The sequence below is a fragment of the Macaca nemestrina genome, chromosome 17 (assembly GCF_043159975.1).
Source record: "Macaca nemestrina isolate mMacNem1 chromosome 17, mMacNem.hap1, whole genome shotgun sequence".
Taxonomy (NCBI): domain Eukaryota; kingdom Metazoa; phylum Chordata; class Mammalia; order Primates; family Cercopithecidae; genus Macaca; species Macaca nemestrina.
Genome location: NC_092141.1, coordinates 9,863,334 through 9,879,280, shown reverse-complemented (window position 1 = coordinate 9,879,280; position 15,947 = coordinate 9,863,334). Strand labels below are relative to the sequence as shown.

At 45.2% G+C, this 15,947-nt stretch overlaps 1 protein-coding gene across 2 annotated transcripts in view; it reads right to left on the bottom strand.

The window, feature by feature from the left end:
• Window positions 1–14,512, bottom strand: part of LOC105473580 (ubiquitin specific peptidase 43) — an 84,732-nt gene extending 70,220 nt beyond the window's left edge. For both annotated transcript variants that reach the window (XM_011727410.2, XM_011727411.2), the window contains exons 1-2: window positions 13,892–14,512; window positions 3,641–3,772 (exon numbers count right to left, since the gene is read on the bottom strand). In XM_011727410.2, the coding sequence (XP_011725712.2) occupies window positions 3,641–3,772; window positions 13,892–14,395 (636 nt within the window). In that variant the 5' untranslated portion in view covers window positions 14,396–14,512. The remainder of the gene's footprint in view (window positions 1–3,640; window positions 3,773–13,891) is intronic.
• Between the last annotated feature and the right edge of the window lie 1,435 nt (window positions 14,513–15,947).

Sequence of the window (15,947 nt, the reverse complement as noted above, 5' to 3'; positions counted from 1 at the left end):
AAAAGAATTATTGCCAGGCCTTCTTGACTTAAATAAACACAATATTATCTTAAAGAAAGGTCTAGGGGTGGTGCACCACAATGAGGAACAAAGGTTCTAGAGCAGTGGCTCTCAACTGGGTTGGGGGAATGGTGATTTTGTCACCATCCCCATTCCCATCCCAGGGGACATTTGGCAATCTCTGAAGACATTTTTGGCTATCACAAATAGTCAAATGCCTAGTCTAGATGCCTACTAGACTGGCATCTAGGAGGTAGAGGTGCTACTAATGCTACCAGGAACAGGACAGCCATCCTCAGAAAAGAATCAACTGACCACAAACATCCAACAGTATCGAAGTTAAGGAAGCCTGTTACAGAGTTGAGTTTACTGGATTTGGGTCCTAGCTGGATTTGGGTCCTAGCTCTCTCACTTAATAACTGCGTGACTTGGGGCAAGTTACTTAACCTCTCTGTGATCTTCTCCACCCTTAAGCCCAATGCTTTTTCCTGCTACCAAGAGATAGAAAAGGAAAATGGAAAGGCTATCTATCCCACCTACCTTAGAAGTAGGAAGACCTGCCTGGTATAGCCAGGGAGAGGGGAGGGAAAAAAACAGGATAAGGGCCTTCCTAAGCAGCCAGCAGGAAGAGGTACCACCTATCTCTAAGTCTCCTCTCTCCGCCATAGGAAATTGAGAAAGCACAAGGAATGCTTTAGGGAAAGGAATCTGACACACTGGCTTTGAAATAGACAGAGCCAGGTTCAATTCTATCTCCACCAAGTAGAAGTTGAGTGGCCTTGAGCAACTTAACCTAAATTTCCATTAACTGTAAAATATGAGTTATCCTTGTAATAGTAAAGCATGATGACTAATTCAGTCAATCACTTCAAGAGTTTATTGTCTACTCCGTGTCAGGTAGGGAAAGAAATTGTGCAAAGCATCAAGTTAGATCCCTGGCACATAACAAACATTCAATAAACAGTATCTTTTTGACAAATATATCCTTCTGATTTCAAAATGTGTTCACTATAAACTTGTGGAATCTACAGTATAGTAGACATATGTTTATCTGCTCAGCATTCCTTTCTTTGGGGAAGCAAACTGTTCCATTTCTATAAAAGCTCTCCTTGGCCCACGTTCACCCCCACAGGCATGCAACCCAGCTGCACCCAATTAGAATATTCCATTTTTCTGGCCACATGCCCAGGAATGGACATGTGAACCAAGCTGAGACAATCGGACTCTTCCCTGGGCTTTTTCTGGAATCCCAAGCTCTAAAGACTACACGAGCGTTGCAGAAGGCCATCTTGTTACCATCTGGGCAGAGTCAGTCTGAAAATGGATTCAGAGACAAGGGATAGAGACATAGTCAAAGACCTGGTGATGTCATCTGAGTCCCTGGATCCAGCCCTACCTGAAGCTGGTCTGACCCCTGGACTCGCAAGTTATAAAAGTCAATAAATGCCCTTTTGTTGAGTGAGACTAAGTTAAATTTCTGTCACTTACAACTAAAAGGCGTCAGAATAAGATAAACAGGAAATCATGGCACCCCTAATCTCAAAACCCAGAGAAAACACCATGACCTTTGAATGTGTGGTCCTCCCAGGTTTTATTGGGGTGATTGTTTGCTTTGTTTCATTTGTATGTTTTGGGAATCACTGGGGTGATTATTTTTAAAATAAGAAAATAGGTTTTCAAACCAGACCCCTTGGGCTTGAATCCTGACTCTGTCCTTTACTTAGCTGTGTGGCTTTAAGAAGGTTACCCAATCTCTCTGATACATGAAACATATATAGTTATGTTCTCCTTTTCTTAAAGTTGTAAGTTGACATTTTAAGAGAGAGAAAAAAAAAAAGAAAGATAACAGCTGGAAAACATAAAGGAAACAGACAAACTTCAGGAAAATAATGCTAAGCTTCCTGAGCTGTTCATTCTTTATTACGCTAGAATGACGGGCTCCAAGCAAACACTGAAGGGATGGGAAGGTGACGGTTGAAAGATCTAAGCACTTTCCAAGGGTTTTTTTATTTGATTAATGAAAAGGATGAGAATAACGTGTCCAGATTTAAAACAAAACCAAAAAACTGGTAAAACAGTTCTCATGGCTGCATCTGGATCAGCCATGTGATACATCAAAAGGTATGTGTTATTGATTAATTATCAAAGCTCATGAAACTTTTCTTCTATTACAGCAGATTATTCGTGGATGTTGTTAAAATAACTTTGCTCACTCATTGATATGGAATTATCAAAGTTCATGAAACTTTTCTTCCGTTACAGCAGATTATTCACAGATGTTTTTAAAATAACTTCGCTCACTCATTGATATGGTTCGGCTGTGTGTCCCCACCCAAATCTCATCTCAAATTGTAATCCCCATAATCCCCACATGTGGAGGGAGGGCCTGGTGGGAGGTGATTGGATCACCGGGGGCAGTTTCCCTCATGCTGTTCTCGCGATTGTGAGTGAGTTCTCATGAGATCTGATGGTTTTATAAGGGCTCTTCCCCCTCACTCCCTCTCTTTCCTGCCACCTTGTGAAGGAGGTACTTACTTCTCCTTCCAACATGATTGTAAGTTTCCTGAGGTCTCCCCAGCCATGTGGAACTGTGAGTCAATTAAACCTCTTTCCTTTATAAATTACCCAGTCTCAAGTATGTCTCTTTTTTTTTTTTCTTTTCTTTTTTTTTTTTTTTTGAGACCGAGTCTCACTATGTCACCCAGGCTGGAGTGCAGTGGCGTGACCTCAGCTCACTCCACCTCCCACATTCAAAGGATTCTCCTGCCTCAGCCTCCCGAGTAGCTGAGATTACAGGAGCGTGCCACCACACCGGCTAATTTTTGTATTATTAATAGAGATGGGGTTTTGCCATGTTAGCCAGGCTGGTCTTGAACTCCTGACCTCAAGTGATCTGCCTGCCTCGGCCTTCCAAAGTGCTGGGATTACAGTCATGAGCCACCACACCCGGCCTCAGGTATTTCTTTATAGCTGTGTGAGAATGGATGAATACTTTCATAATACAATAACTTCATTCGCTTTTACTTTCTTAAGTGGGAGACAGAGGACTAGCATTAGAGCATAAGCCATCATTGAGCAAAGTCCATAAAGACTGCATCTGAGGTATCAATCAGCTGTTCTTATGACAAATTATTGTAGTGCTTTCCTCCTCTGAAAGGTTTGGGGTTTCATCAAAACCTGGGGATGCTAAATGCACATGTGTAAAAATCATCCACCTGTGTCGTGAGAGGAAAAGTTAACAGTTAGTGCTCTGTAGAATACATAACTGAGAAAGCAACGGTAGAGTTCAAATGGTACCATCTGCAAATAATAGGGAACAGTACTCATGGCCTTGGATGACCACACTAATGTACGGAATACAAACCAAAGAAAAGACTTTTCATATTTTGAGCCAAAATGAAACTCTATTCATTATATCACTGGGACAAAGAGAATGAGAAATACTGGAATGGAAGGAAATGCCTTGTGTAAAACAAACACAGCTAAGAGAAGGGTGCAGGGAATGGACTGTGGATATAGTAACCAGACTATATAGGAATCTAAGAATCTCAATTTCAAGATTCAGTTTTGAGGAGCTGAGTCAATATTTAGAGGAAAGAAAGAAAACCCAGTACATTGTGTTGTTTTGAGAGTGACCGACCTTCTCCAACACCGGCCCTCGGGATGAACCCTCCAGGTCCTCGTGTACACGATCCAGCAACCAGAGCAGGAATTCCAGGGCGTCATGCTGGGAATTGCCTTGGAACTGAGAGCCATACTTGGAAACTGCATTCTGAAAGGAAAAAAAGGAAATCCAGAGGTGAATTTGGCCCCTTATACAACCAAACGAAGGCTCTGTGAGCACCAGGTCTACCAAGTGGTCATTATTCAGCCCTGACCTGGGATGACAGCATGCAAACCGCTGGGGTGGAAATGTTCTTTCATGCCAAAGCCCGCCCTTTTAGGGCAATGTCCCCAAACAGTATGAGGGTCTCTGTATATAGGAGAAGATATTTTCTTTCCAGAGGCCTGCTAATGTATGTTCTATCCTTTGAACACCCAGAGGGTGGTCTCTGTTGAGTATTTTGATACTGTTGACCATCTGACCCACCGAAGCTCTCTCCCTGTGACTGCTGGGGTATGATGCTCCACTAGTCTTCCCTCCATTGGTCTATTCTCATGCTCTCTCTGTTCACCTAGATGGTGAACAGCCTTCTCGCCCTACTTGCTCTCCCTTGCTGATTTCATTCATTCCCATAACTTCAGCTCTTTCTTCTATCAGAATACTGACATTTGCAGTGAAGTTGATTTCCTTAAGTACCATGCATGTAGCTCCTCTACTGTCTCTTTCTAACATGTATGAAATTTAAGGATACAAACTTGTTTCTGTGGTTAGGTCATCAAATGGTTGAACCAGCCCTTCACTACTTTGATAAATACGTATTGAGTGCCAACCACCTGCCAGGCACTATTCTAGGGACCGGGGATACAACAGTGAACAAAACGGATGAAGACTCACTGCCCTCGTGGTGTTTGCATTCCTGGTCCCCCTTGCGCTGTCCTTCTATTAAATTGTGTAGCAACTTTGTCATTTTCTGCATAAATGCACACTCCAGCTTTTTAAAAGTTTATTGCAAAGAGTAATATATGCACATACTAAAAAACAATAATGCAATAAAAAAGGATGATAATGAACTCTTCCTTCTACCTGGCCTTCATCCCATGGTACCCATTCTCAGGGGACAGCCACTTTTAGCACTTCCTTCAGCATCTTTCCAGGGACTTTTGCTATACATGTGTGAGCATGTGGGCATCTGGATGTAAGCAAATCACTTGTCTATGTGTTCACACATGCACATGCACACAGCACACAATGGCTGTGGTTCTCTCTTAGACTGCAGAGCCAAGCCTCCAGTCTCATCCCACACAGGTCTGTTCTCTGCTCACGCCTGCCAAAGGGACTGGTCTTAGCCAGGCTGAGGACCAGGACAATCCTTAACACTGCCAATCAAATCAGGCGGGCTGGGATTTTTTTTTTTTTTTCCCCTTTAATTTTCCCTTGAGATTTAAAGGAGCCTTTAGAGGCCAGGTGCAGTGGCTCATGCCTGTAATCTCAACAATTTGGGGGGCCGAGGCAGGTGGCTCACTTTAAGTCAGGAATTTGACACTAGCCTGGCCAATATAGTGAAACCCTATCTATACTACAAATAACAAAAATTAGCTGGGCATGGTGGTGCACGTCTGAAATCCCAGCTATTTGGGAGACTGAGGCAGGAGAACTGCTTGAACTTGGGAGGTAGAGGTTGCAGTGAGGAGAGATTGTACCACTGCACTCCAGCCTGGGTGACATAGTGAGACTCTTGTCTCAAAAAACTAAAAATAAAAATAAAGGAGACTTTAGGATGAGACAAAGCAAAAATGCAAGATTTAATTAACTGAAATGCTGGTTTTGAGTCTTTTTTTTTTTTTTTTTAAGACAGTGTTTCACTCTTGTTGCCCAGGCTAGAATGCAATGGTGCGATCTCAGCTCACTGCAACCTCTACCTTTGGGTTCAAGTGATTCTCCTGCCTCAGCCTCCCAAGTAGCTGGGATTACAGGTGCCTGCCACCACACCCAGCTAATGTTTGTATTTTTAGTACAGATGAGGTTTCCCCATGTTGTCCAGGCTGATCTTGAACTCCTGACCTCAGGTGATCTGCCCGCCTCAGCCTCCCCAAGTGTGGCTCTGAGTCTTTATGCCAATCACATTAGTTTGGACTCTTCCTCCAGGCTTCTCTGCGTGTTGATTCCCAAGTAGGGCTACCAGATTTAGCAAATAAAAATACAAGATGCCCAGTTAGATTTGAATTTCACATAAACAATGAATACGTTTTTAGTAGAAATATGTCCCATGCAATATTTGGGACGTATTTACACTACAAAGTTATTCATTTTTTATCTGCAATTAAAAGTCAGCTGGGCATAGTATATTTTTCATCTGGCAGTTCTACCCTCAAACAACCCTCAAACCTATCTTCTTGTACCAACACATTCTCTTTGGGGTGAGCAGCTGGTCCTTCCAACTCAAAATCTCTAAAACCAGCTCATCCTTTTAATGTAGGTGTCGTCTTTCAGGTTCTCCTTCATATCGGTCAGCTGTCAAGCAGTCTGGATGCTGGCTCCCAAATGTCTCCACCCTTCCCCTATAGAAGAGTCTCATCCCAACTGTTGAGTTCCACCTGTAGCTGACCCAGACAATAATATGTACCTAAGGAGGGGCCCAGCCCCTAGGTTCTCCCCTTGCCAACCCACTGACTTCATGGTAGACCAGACCAATTTTCCTACAGCTCAGCTGAATAGTGTCATGCTCTGACTCTAAATCCTTCCTTACTCTCCTGCTCACCACCAAATAGTCCAAAAACCCTCTCTGGTTCAGCCCCAAGCCATATCATTCCATGTTTCAAAGCTCCAGGTAAGTAATCCACCTAGCTGCCCCAAACATGCTTTCCTACTTCTACAGTCTAGACCTTTCCTTTTTTTTTTTTTTTTTTTTCTTTCTTTTTCTGAAACAGAGTTTTGCTCTTGTTGCCTGGCTGGAATGCAATGCCACGACCTCGGCTCACTGCTACCTCTGTCTCCCGGGTTCAAGCGATTCTCCTGCCTCAGCCTCCCAAGTAGCTGGGATTACAAGGGCCTGCCATCACACCTGACTAATTTTTGTATTTTTAGTAAAGATGGGGTTTCACCACGTTGGCCAGGCTGGTCTCGAACTCCCGATCTCAGGTGATCCACCCACCTCGGCCTCCCAAAGTGCTGGGATTACAGGAGTGAGCCACCGCACCTGGCTTAGACCTTTGCTTTTGTTCTTCCTTCCATGTGAAATCCATTCCTCTCCAGTTAATCATGATGATCCTTTAAGCCTGACACTCTTCATCTTAGCCTGGCTATAGTACCTGACAACCTTTTCAGAAAGGAGGTGACAACTTCAAGAAGCCAAGACAAGATAGGGCCTTAAACATGTCCCTCTCCATAAACAGCAATTCCACTTTGGGGGATTTTGCCTTAGGAAATGGGAGATACAAGAAGACATGTCTTCACACATCAAAGTTATCTGGGTGAAAACTTATGACACAGTCAGATGGCCTTAAAATTTATGACTGATGAAATACAAGTGATAAAGAAAATAATAATCTGGTCATAAGAAGAAAAAAATTCAAAAATACATATTGGAGATTGTTTTATGTATATATTTATAGATAGAAAAGTAAAAGACCAGAAAATACATGGCAAAATAGTAGCAAATGGTTATCATAGAATAATGGGATCATGAGCAATTGTTTTATTTTCATTTGTAAATGACAAAGTTTTTTAAGAGTGAACATTGTTCTTTATTTGTCTTTTTCCAGTTATAAAGTATTTGGCAGGTATTTCTCAGAATTATTTTTAATAACCTCCTGATGACTAGAGAAGTCATTCCCCTAGAAAGTCTATGGAAACAGGCCAGGGGTTGTGGCTCATGCCTGTAATCCCAGCATTTTGGGGGGCCAAGGCGGGTGGATCACAAGGTCAGGAGATCAAGACCATCCAGGCTACTAAGGTGAAACCCGATCTCCACTAAAAATACAAAAAATTAGCTGGATGTGGTGGTGGGTGCCTGTAGTCCCAGCTACTCAGCAGGCTGAGGCAGGAGAATCACTTGAACCCAGGAGGTGGAGGCTGTAGTAAGCCGAGATCATGCCCCTGCACTCCAGCCTGGGCAACAGAGCGAGACTCTATCTCAAAAAAAAAAAAAAAAAGTCAGTCTATGGAAACATAACTAGAACTGCACAAAGCAGTTCCCAAAAAGTTAATTAGCTTGGGAAGAATGAACTGCAATATGTGGTTACTTATCCCACATTTTTTTTTTTTTTTTTTTTTTTTTTTTTTTTTGCTGAGGTCTGCTATGTTGACCAGGCTGGTCTTGAACTCCTGGCCTCAAGCAGTCCTCCCATCTCGGCCTCCCAAAGTGCTAGGATTACAGGCATGAGCCACCGTGCCCAGCCCTATATTTGGTTATTTCTCTCCTTCAACATGGCATAACTCCATCTGTGTGTATGTTTTCTTTCCCAAACATTGACAATTTTTAACATTTCTTATTAAAATTATTCCTAGTTATTTCATATTTCTGGTTGTTTTATGAATAAAAATCTAATTTTATATGTTCCAAATGGTTATTCCTTTGATTTTCTACCTTCCATCTGATGTAACTAATGACACTAATAAAGTTAAAATAAGGATTTCTAGCATGTTTTAGCAATTTTCTTTCCGTTTAATATTTTTTACTCCCTTTCCATTTTATGTCTGTTTTGTCCAGAACTTCCAAAACATAAGAGTGGTGAGGAAGGCATCCTTGTTGTTAAAAAGCCATGTCTCCATTATGTCACTGTTGACCTAAAATGGATGCTTAAGCACATAAGAGAATATAAATTCCAGATGGCTAAAATGTTTAATATAACCATAGAAAAGCTGGTACATAAAATCAAATATTTATCACAAGGTATGATATAAATAAATCTAAATCTTCCAATATTGGGGTAGGGGGAAGAAGGAGACAGTTTTGAGGAAATATTTGTAGCAAATATGCCAAGAGCTAAGGAACTTACAGAAACATAAAAACATTGAGACCAAAGCAGAATAGAGAGATGCATAAGAACATTGAGCAGATGGGCCGGGTAAAGTGGCTCACTGGTCAGGAGTTCAAGACCAGCCTGGCCAACATGGTGAAACCCCGTCTCTACTAAAAATACAAAAATTAGTCAGGCATGGTGGCTACGCGCCTGTAGTCCCAGCTACTCAGAAGGTTGAGGCAGGAGAATTGCTTGAACTTGGGAGGCAGAGGTTGCAATGAGCTAAGATTGCACCACTGCTGCACTCCAGCCTGGGTGACAGAGCGAGACTCTGTCTCAAAAAAAAAAAAAAAAAAGAACATTGAACAGATGATTGATTCCAAGAGCAGACTCGCAACTAGTAAGGAAACATGGAAAAATCTTCCACCTCGCTCCTAATCAAAGAAATAAAAATAAAAAACTATTTTTAGAAGTTTAGAAGATAATGCTATTTCTTAGGATGCAAAGGCACAAGAGCAATGTAATGAACTTTGGTGACTCAAGGGGAAGGGTAGGAGGTGGGTGAAGGCTAAAAGACTGCACACTGGGTCCAGTGTCCATTGCTCGGGTGATGGGTGCACCAAAATCTCTCAAATCACCACTAAAGAACTTATCCATGTAACCAAATACTGCCTGTTCCCCAAAAACCTATTAAAATTTTTTAAAATATGCTATTTCTTTTTGTTCAATAAATTAATAATAAGGGATGAAGATTTATTAACAGCCTGGTGATTATAGTTAATAACAATATATTATATACTTGAAAATTGCCACGGGAATAGATCGTAAATGTTCTCACCACAAAAACGTAAGTATGTTGGCCGGGCGCTGTGGCTCACACCTGTAATCCCAGCACTTGGGGAGGCTGAGGCAGGCGGATCACTTAGGGTCAGGAGTTTGAGACTAGCCTGGCCAACATGGCGAAACCCTGTGTCTACTAAAATACAAAAAATAGCCGGGCATGGTGGTGCACGTCTGTAATCCCAGCTACTTGGGAGGCTGAGGCAGAAGAATCACCTGAACCCAGAAAGTAGAGGTTGCAGTGAGCCGAGATAGTGCCCCTGCACTCCAGCCTGGGTGGCAGAGCAAAACTCCATCTCGACGACAACAACAGCAACAACTCAATATTTAAAATTGAGATGGTGACTACACAGGTTCACACATTTGTTAAAACTTCCTAAATTTTATGCTTATACTGGGTGCATTTCACCATATATAGTTTAGACCTCAATAAAATTGATTTAAAAAGTAAAAATAGATAATAAAACAGCCATACCTTTGCTTTGACTATGTAATTCCATTTGTAGGAATTAAGCTTATGGGAACAATCACAGCTAAGGACAGTGATTTAAATACAAGAAACTTCAATACAGTGTAATACTGGAAAATGGAAACTCTATTTCCATTTTATGTCTTACTGTTTTGTCCAGAACTTCCAAAACATAAGAGTGATGAAGAAGGCATCCTTGTTTTTAAAAATCTCCAGTATATCACCATAGATCTAAAATTGATATGTAAGCACATAAGCTAATATAAATTCCAGGTGGCTAAAATTTTTAATATAACCATAGCTCTCCATACAGAATTGGTTCATTTAATAATATATTAATTGTTAAAGACTCAATTATTAATGATTGTTGTGTATTATTAAGACTAGGAAAATGTAACAGTGCTTAAATGAGAAAAGCAGGATATAAAACTAAAATTTTCAATTGTTTATACTTTGAAACATATCAGTATATTTACAATGGTTATCTCTAGGGGTTAAAATTACAGATGTCTTTTTTTTTTTACATTTTAACTTTTTTTTTTTACAATGTGCAACATTTAATTACATCATTAGAAAAGCACAGAAAATCAAATATTGCATGTTCTCACTTATAAATGGGAGCTAAATCTTGCGTACACATGGACATAAGGAAGGGAGCAATAGACCCTGGGGATTCCAAAAGGAAGGAGGGAGGGAGAGAGGCAGGGGGACAATGGCTGAAAAACTTCCTATTGGGCAGCGTGTTCACTATCTGGGTGCCAGGGTCAAGAGAAGCTCAAACCTCAGCATCACACAATATACCCTTATAACAAACCTGCACACGTACCCACTGAATGTAAAATAAAAATGTAAAATTTTAAAAAAGAAAAAAAAGAAAAGAATTCTAGATAATACCACGGACAGGACTTTTCTTTCTGTTTTTCAAAGGGAGTCTCACTCTGTCACCCAGGCTGGAGTACAGGGGCACAATCTTGGCTCACTGCAACCTCGGCCTCCCAGGTTCAAGCAATTTGCCTGTCTCAGCCTCCTGAGTAGCTGGGACTACATGCACACGCCACCATGCCCGGCTAATTTTTGTATTTTTAGTAGAGACGGGGTTTCACCATCTTGGTCAGGAGGCTGAGGTAGGAGGATCACTTGAGCCCAGGAGTTGAAAACTGTAGTGAGCTATGATGGCACCACTATACTCCAGCCTGGATGACAGAGAGAGACAGAGAGAGAGAGGAGGGAGGGAAGGAAGGAAGGGAGAGAGGGTGGGTGGGAAAAAAATAGAAAGAGAGAGAGAGAAAGAAAAAGAAAGAGGAAGGAAGGAAGGAAGGGAGAGAGAAAGAGAAAGAGAAAGGAAAGGAAAGGAAAAGACAAGACAAGACTCCTTTAACACAACCTGACGTGGTGTGTCTGCAACTAATTCTCCAGCCTTTCCTCCCCAGCCAAGTGGGCTTTTATTCATTTATTCAACAGAAAGTCTCTCGGCCCCACCTCCTTCCCTGGTTGGCATTTCAGTTCCCAGGTCCTGGAATGCACTCTCCCATCTTCCCAAGCCCTTCATTGACACCCAATCCTTCAAATTTCAACTCAGTGGCTGGTTACCTCTCCAGGGAAGCTTTCCCTGCCCACCCCACAGGATCTCCCCCAATCAAATCACATTTTCCTGCTGTCACTATCATAGCACCTTGCATTTGTCCTTTCTAACATGTTTCTGTTCCAATCATGTTCCTGTGTGATTATTTCATTAACATCTATTTCTACCTCTAGACCATAAGCCCCTGGAGAGCAGCCCCAGAATCTGGGTTTGTACTCATCACTCATCATGCATTCCATGCATTCCCAGTCTAGTCTCTGGACATTCAATAAATATTTGTTGAATGAATGTTTCCCTATCTGTAAAATAAGAAGAGCTCACCTAGATTTCAATCCATAAGCCTGGATTCTGGGATCCTCCACTCCTCCCTCCAAAGCCGACTACCCAAAAATCCCAGGAAATTCCAGATTGTATCTTCCTCATTAACATATTACAAACTTGATTATCCTTCAATTCCCTGAGGCTTACTGGGAGCTCCCAGACCCTGGGGATTTGACAGCAGGAGAGAGATAGGAAATCCTGGTGAGTCACTGAGGGCTACTCATTTCGGAGTTTTTTTTTTTGTTTTTTTTTTTTTTTTTTTTTTTTTTGAGACAGTATGGCTCTGTCGCCCAGGCCGGAGTGCAGTGGCGCAATCTCGGCTCACTGCAAGCTCCGCCTCCCTGGTTCACGCCATTCTCCTGCCTCAGCCTCCCAAGTAGCTGGGACTACAGGCGCCCACCACCACGCCCGGCTATATATATATATAGTATTTTTAGTACAGACGGGGTTTCACGGTGTTAGCCAGGATGGTCTCAATCTCCTGACCTCGTGATCCGCCCACCTCGGCCTCCCAAAGTGCTGGGATTACAGGCGTGAGCCACCGCGCCCGGCCAATTCCGAGTTTTTTCAAACTACTGCAGCCTCTCCCATTGCTGTGGTAACTGGATGGAAATGCATCTAGCACGAGAAAATGTACATAAAGATTACCTCCCTCCCTCCTCTAGGTTTCTGCAGGTGAGAAGGTGTCATGATAGAATAACGAACATTTCCCATGAGGCTGGCACTGTGCTCTACATTCGAACTCACTTAATACAACAACCCCATAACAAGGTAGGTACCACGATGGTTCTATATTAAAGATGAAGAAAGTTGCAGCACAGAAACATCTGGTAACCTGCTCAAGGTCACAAAACTCCAGAGACCTTGCTCTTAACCACTATACCACACTGCCTCTTTCTTAAAAAGCAAATATCACCAAAAAGAGACATTTAGTGACAACCATTTGTCCCACCGGCTGCTGCAGAACAGTGCTTCGCTAATGGAGGCAGGAGGGAGGAAGGTGGGGGTTGGCATCTCACGGGTCACATGGCAAACACTGCTTTCTCAGGCTGAAACTCAAGAGCGGTGATGCTTGTGGAATGAACACTGACAGGTTTCCCCCTCCTCCAAGAACAATCACTAGTCTGTAGGGAGCTTCAGTTCTCTGCCCAGAGCTGCGGGTTTCTTTCTTTTTTTTTTTTTTTTTTTCCAGGAAGTAAACCATGTGCATCAATTATCAGGAACCCTTTAATTCAACTGGGACCCCAAACAAACACCCCGCTTTAACCCCGGGTGATGTGATACAAACAATTTACAACGCCTCAAGACCCTGCAGCATCCCGAGTAAGTAGACCGTGATCTAGCAGACAATAAAATGCAAGCCCGTGCTCATACATTGTAGGGGATTGAATGCGCCTTAAACAAAAGGATGCTATCTCCAAAATAGCACGCTCGCTGCCTTTGCTGGGCACTCAGCACGGTACCTGGCCTGCAGGTTGTCAGATTCCACCGGGCTTGGAATAAAATCCAAACTCTTTACCGTTGCCTCCTACGTCTTACATGATCTGGCGAAACTCATCTGCCTCCTAATCTCCAACGCCATTGGTTTTCTTTCCATATCCCCAGTACTCAGCTCCTTTGGGTCTATGGCAATTGTACTTGCTGTTCCCCCTGCCTGCATCAGTCCTAGAGCTTGCCCTGACCGCATCCTTCTCATCATTCAGATCTCAACGCAAGCATCACCTCCTTCCCCTGAGGCCTTGGGCTTTCAACGTCCCATTCCTCACCCCACATCATTCTAGACTGGAAGCTCTAGAGCGGGCGTTAGAACACTGTCCGGCCCTCAAGCCTTCAATACTTCAACAAATGCTTGTTGAATCCAAAAACTCTGATTACCCTTCAATCTGCCAGCTCACCCCACTCCCTCTCAAAATACCTAGGAGAATTCATTTATAAAGAAAACATAAGCAAGCGACAGCGTAACACATCGACTCAAAACAAAGCCGGTAATCCGGGGCTGAACTGGTCAATGGCATCTGAAGAAGGCCCCAAGAAAACCCCTTCCTGATCGTGCACACACTTTTCAAGAGGCGAAACCAGGGGGCCAGGGCGGCCGCCGGCGCAGCGCTGCCTACCTTGAACTCCGCGGAAAGTTGGGGCGTGTATTCGCGAGTCCAGAGCGCGCGCACCAGCGCCGCCAGCTGCTCGGTGACCTCGGCGCGGCCTGGCGCCGCCCGGTAGCGCCCCAGCGCCAGGAACTCAGCCAGCAGGTCGGTGTTGCTGAGACACTGCACTACGGCGTTCATGAAACAGGTGTTGCCGTGGTTCTTCAAGCCCTGAGCGCCCGGCGGCCGCGCCCCATCGCCGGCGGGGAGCTGGAGCTGGGGCTGGGGTCCGGGCGGGCGCTCCTCCCCGGGGCTCCCGGGGGCCGCTGGAGCCGGGCCCGGGGCGCAGGCGAAGCCCCCCTCACCGTCGCCATCGCAATATCCCGGCTGGGGCCGGGGCGGCGAGTCCCCGGGGCGGGAGCGGCTGCCCAGTGCCAGCAGGAAGCGGCTGAACAGGCGGCGCAGGGAGCGGCGGCGGCGGGGCCGGGGCGCGGGCGGTCCCCCTCCTGCCGCGTCCCCAGGGCCCGGGTCCATGGCTGCCGCCGGCGCAGCTCCAGGCTCGGAGCCCCCGGGCCCGAGGCGGACGAGCGGCCAGCAGGCCCTACAGCTTCGCTAAGGCGCCTGGTGCCGGCTACCTGCGGGCCAGGTGTGCGGGGACGGGGCGGAGGCGGAGCCAAGGGCGGGGCAGCCCCGCCCCGCGCGGGAATCCGGCCGCACGACCAGCCCCCTGCAGGGCAGCGCAGGGCCACCCCTACCCCTGCCTGGTGCCGCCCCCGCGGCGCTGACTGGGAGTCGTCGTGGTCGGGTTCCCCACCCTTCCTTACCTCGTAAACCGACAGACCTGGGTTTCGCCTCTGCTGCTGTTCCTCGAGCAGCCTTCGAGCAGTGGAAATTATGGAGGAATGAACATTCTGAAAGCGCCCAGTAAATGGCAAAGGCCTGGCTACTGCAGGAAGAAAAGGGCAAGGCAGGCATCTCCAGAGCACAGCCTCGGGCGTGGTGAGAGGCGCGCGCTGGGTGCTGTGTGGGGGTGGGGAGCGCTTTTGTGCACCGCTGGTTCCTCCGCAGGCTCAGGTGTGTGCGGACAGGTGTCGCCACCCCCTTTCAGACCGTCTGCCCTCTTAGGGGAGGCAGAGCCTGTGCCTGCACCCGCCCACTCAGGACCCGAACTGGGAGCCACGTGTTGCCCTGTAAAAAAAAAAAAAAAAAAAAAAAGCCCCCGAGTGGTTGTGGTTTGCTTTTTTTACACCACAGATTGGGTTAGAATCATTTTCCAAACACTTGTGAAACTTGATCATCCTTGCTTTAATCGGCAAGGAAGGGGGCTCAGAGGGGTTATCGCAACGTAGGGAGGCCGCCCGACCTGTAAGCAGGGAAACCGGAACTCGACCTGGATCTCTGGACTGCCGGGTTCAGGCCCTTTCCAACCTCAGTATTTGCTTACCAGGAAGTTTTCAAGCTCTCAGGCGCGCCCCCTACGCGGTTTCTGGTTCACTCCTTAACGCACAATCCTTGCTGAATGATTGCCCAATCAGAATTACTTTGGCCTTGTCCCGCCCTTGATTCCCTGGGTAACCCTGGGCCCCCCGCCCCCTCTTGATCCCATGCAACTGTCAGGTTTATAATTAATCTGGCAAGATCTTGCAAAATGAGTTTCTGGTCAATTTCTAGCTCAGAAAGAGATCAGCACCATGTGAGACGCAGTATTCTAACGCCCTGAAATGTTACTTGTTGTTTAATAAGTGATAATCATTTATTAAATATTCTTGATCCTGGCCGGACTTGGTGGCTTACACCTGTAATCCCAGCAGCACCTTGGGAGGCCGAGATGGGCAGATCACCTGACGTCAGGAGTTCGAGACCAGCCTTGCCAACATGGTGAAACCACGTCTCTACCAAAAATACAAAAATTAGCCGGGCGTGGTGGCGCATGCCTGTAATCCCAGCTACTTAGGAGGCTGAAGCAGGAGAATCGCTTGATTCAGTGAGCGGAGATCGCGCCATTGCACTCCAGTCGGGCCACAAGAGCTAAACGCCGTCTCCAAAAAAAAAAAAAGAGTCTTGATCTTTCAAACCGGGTTGCAGC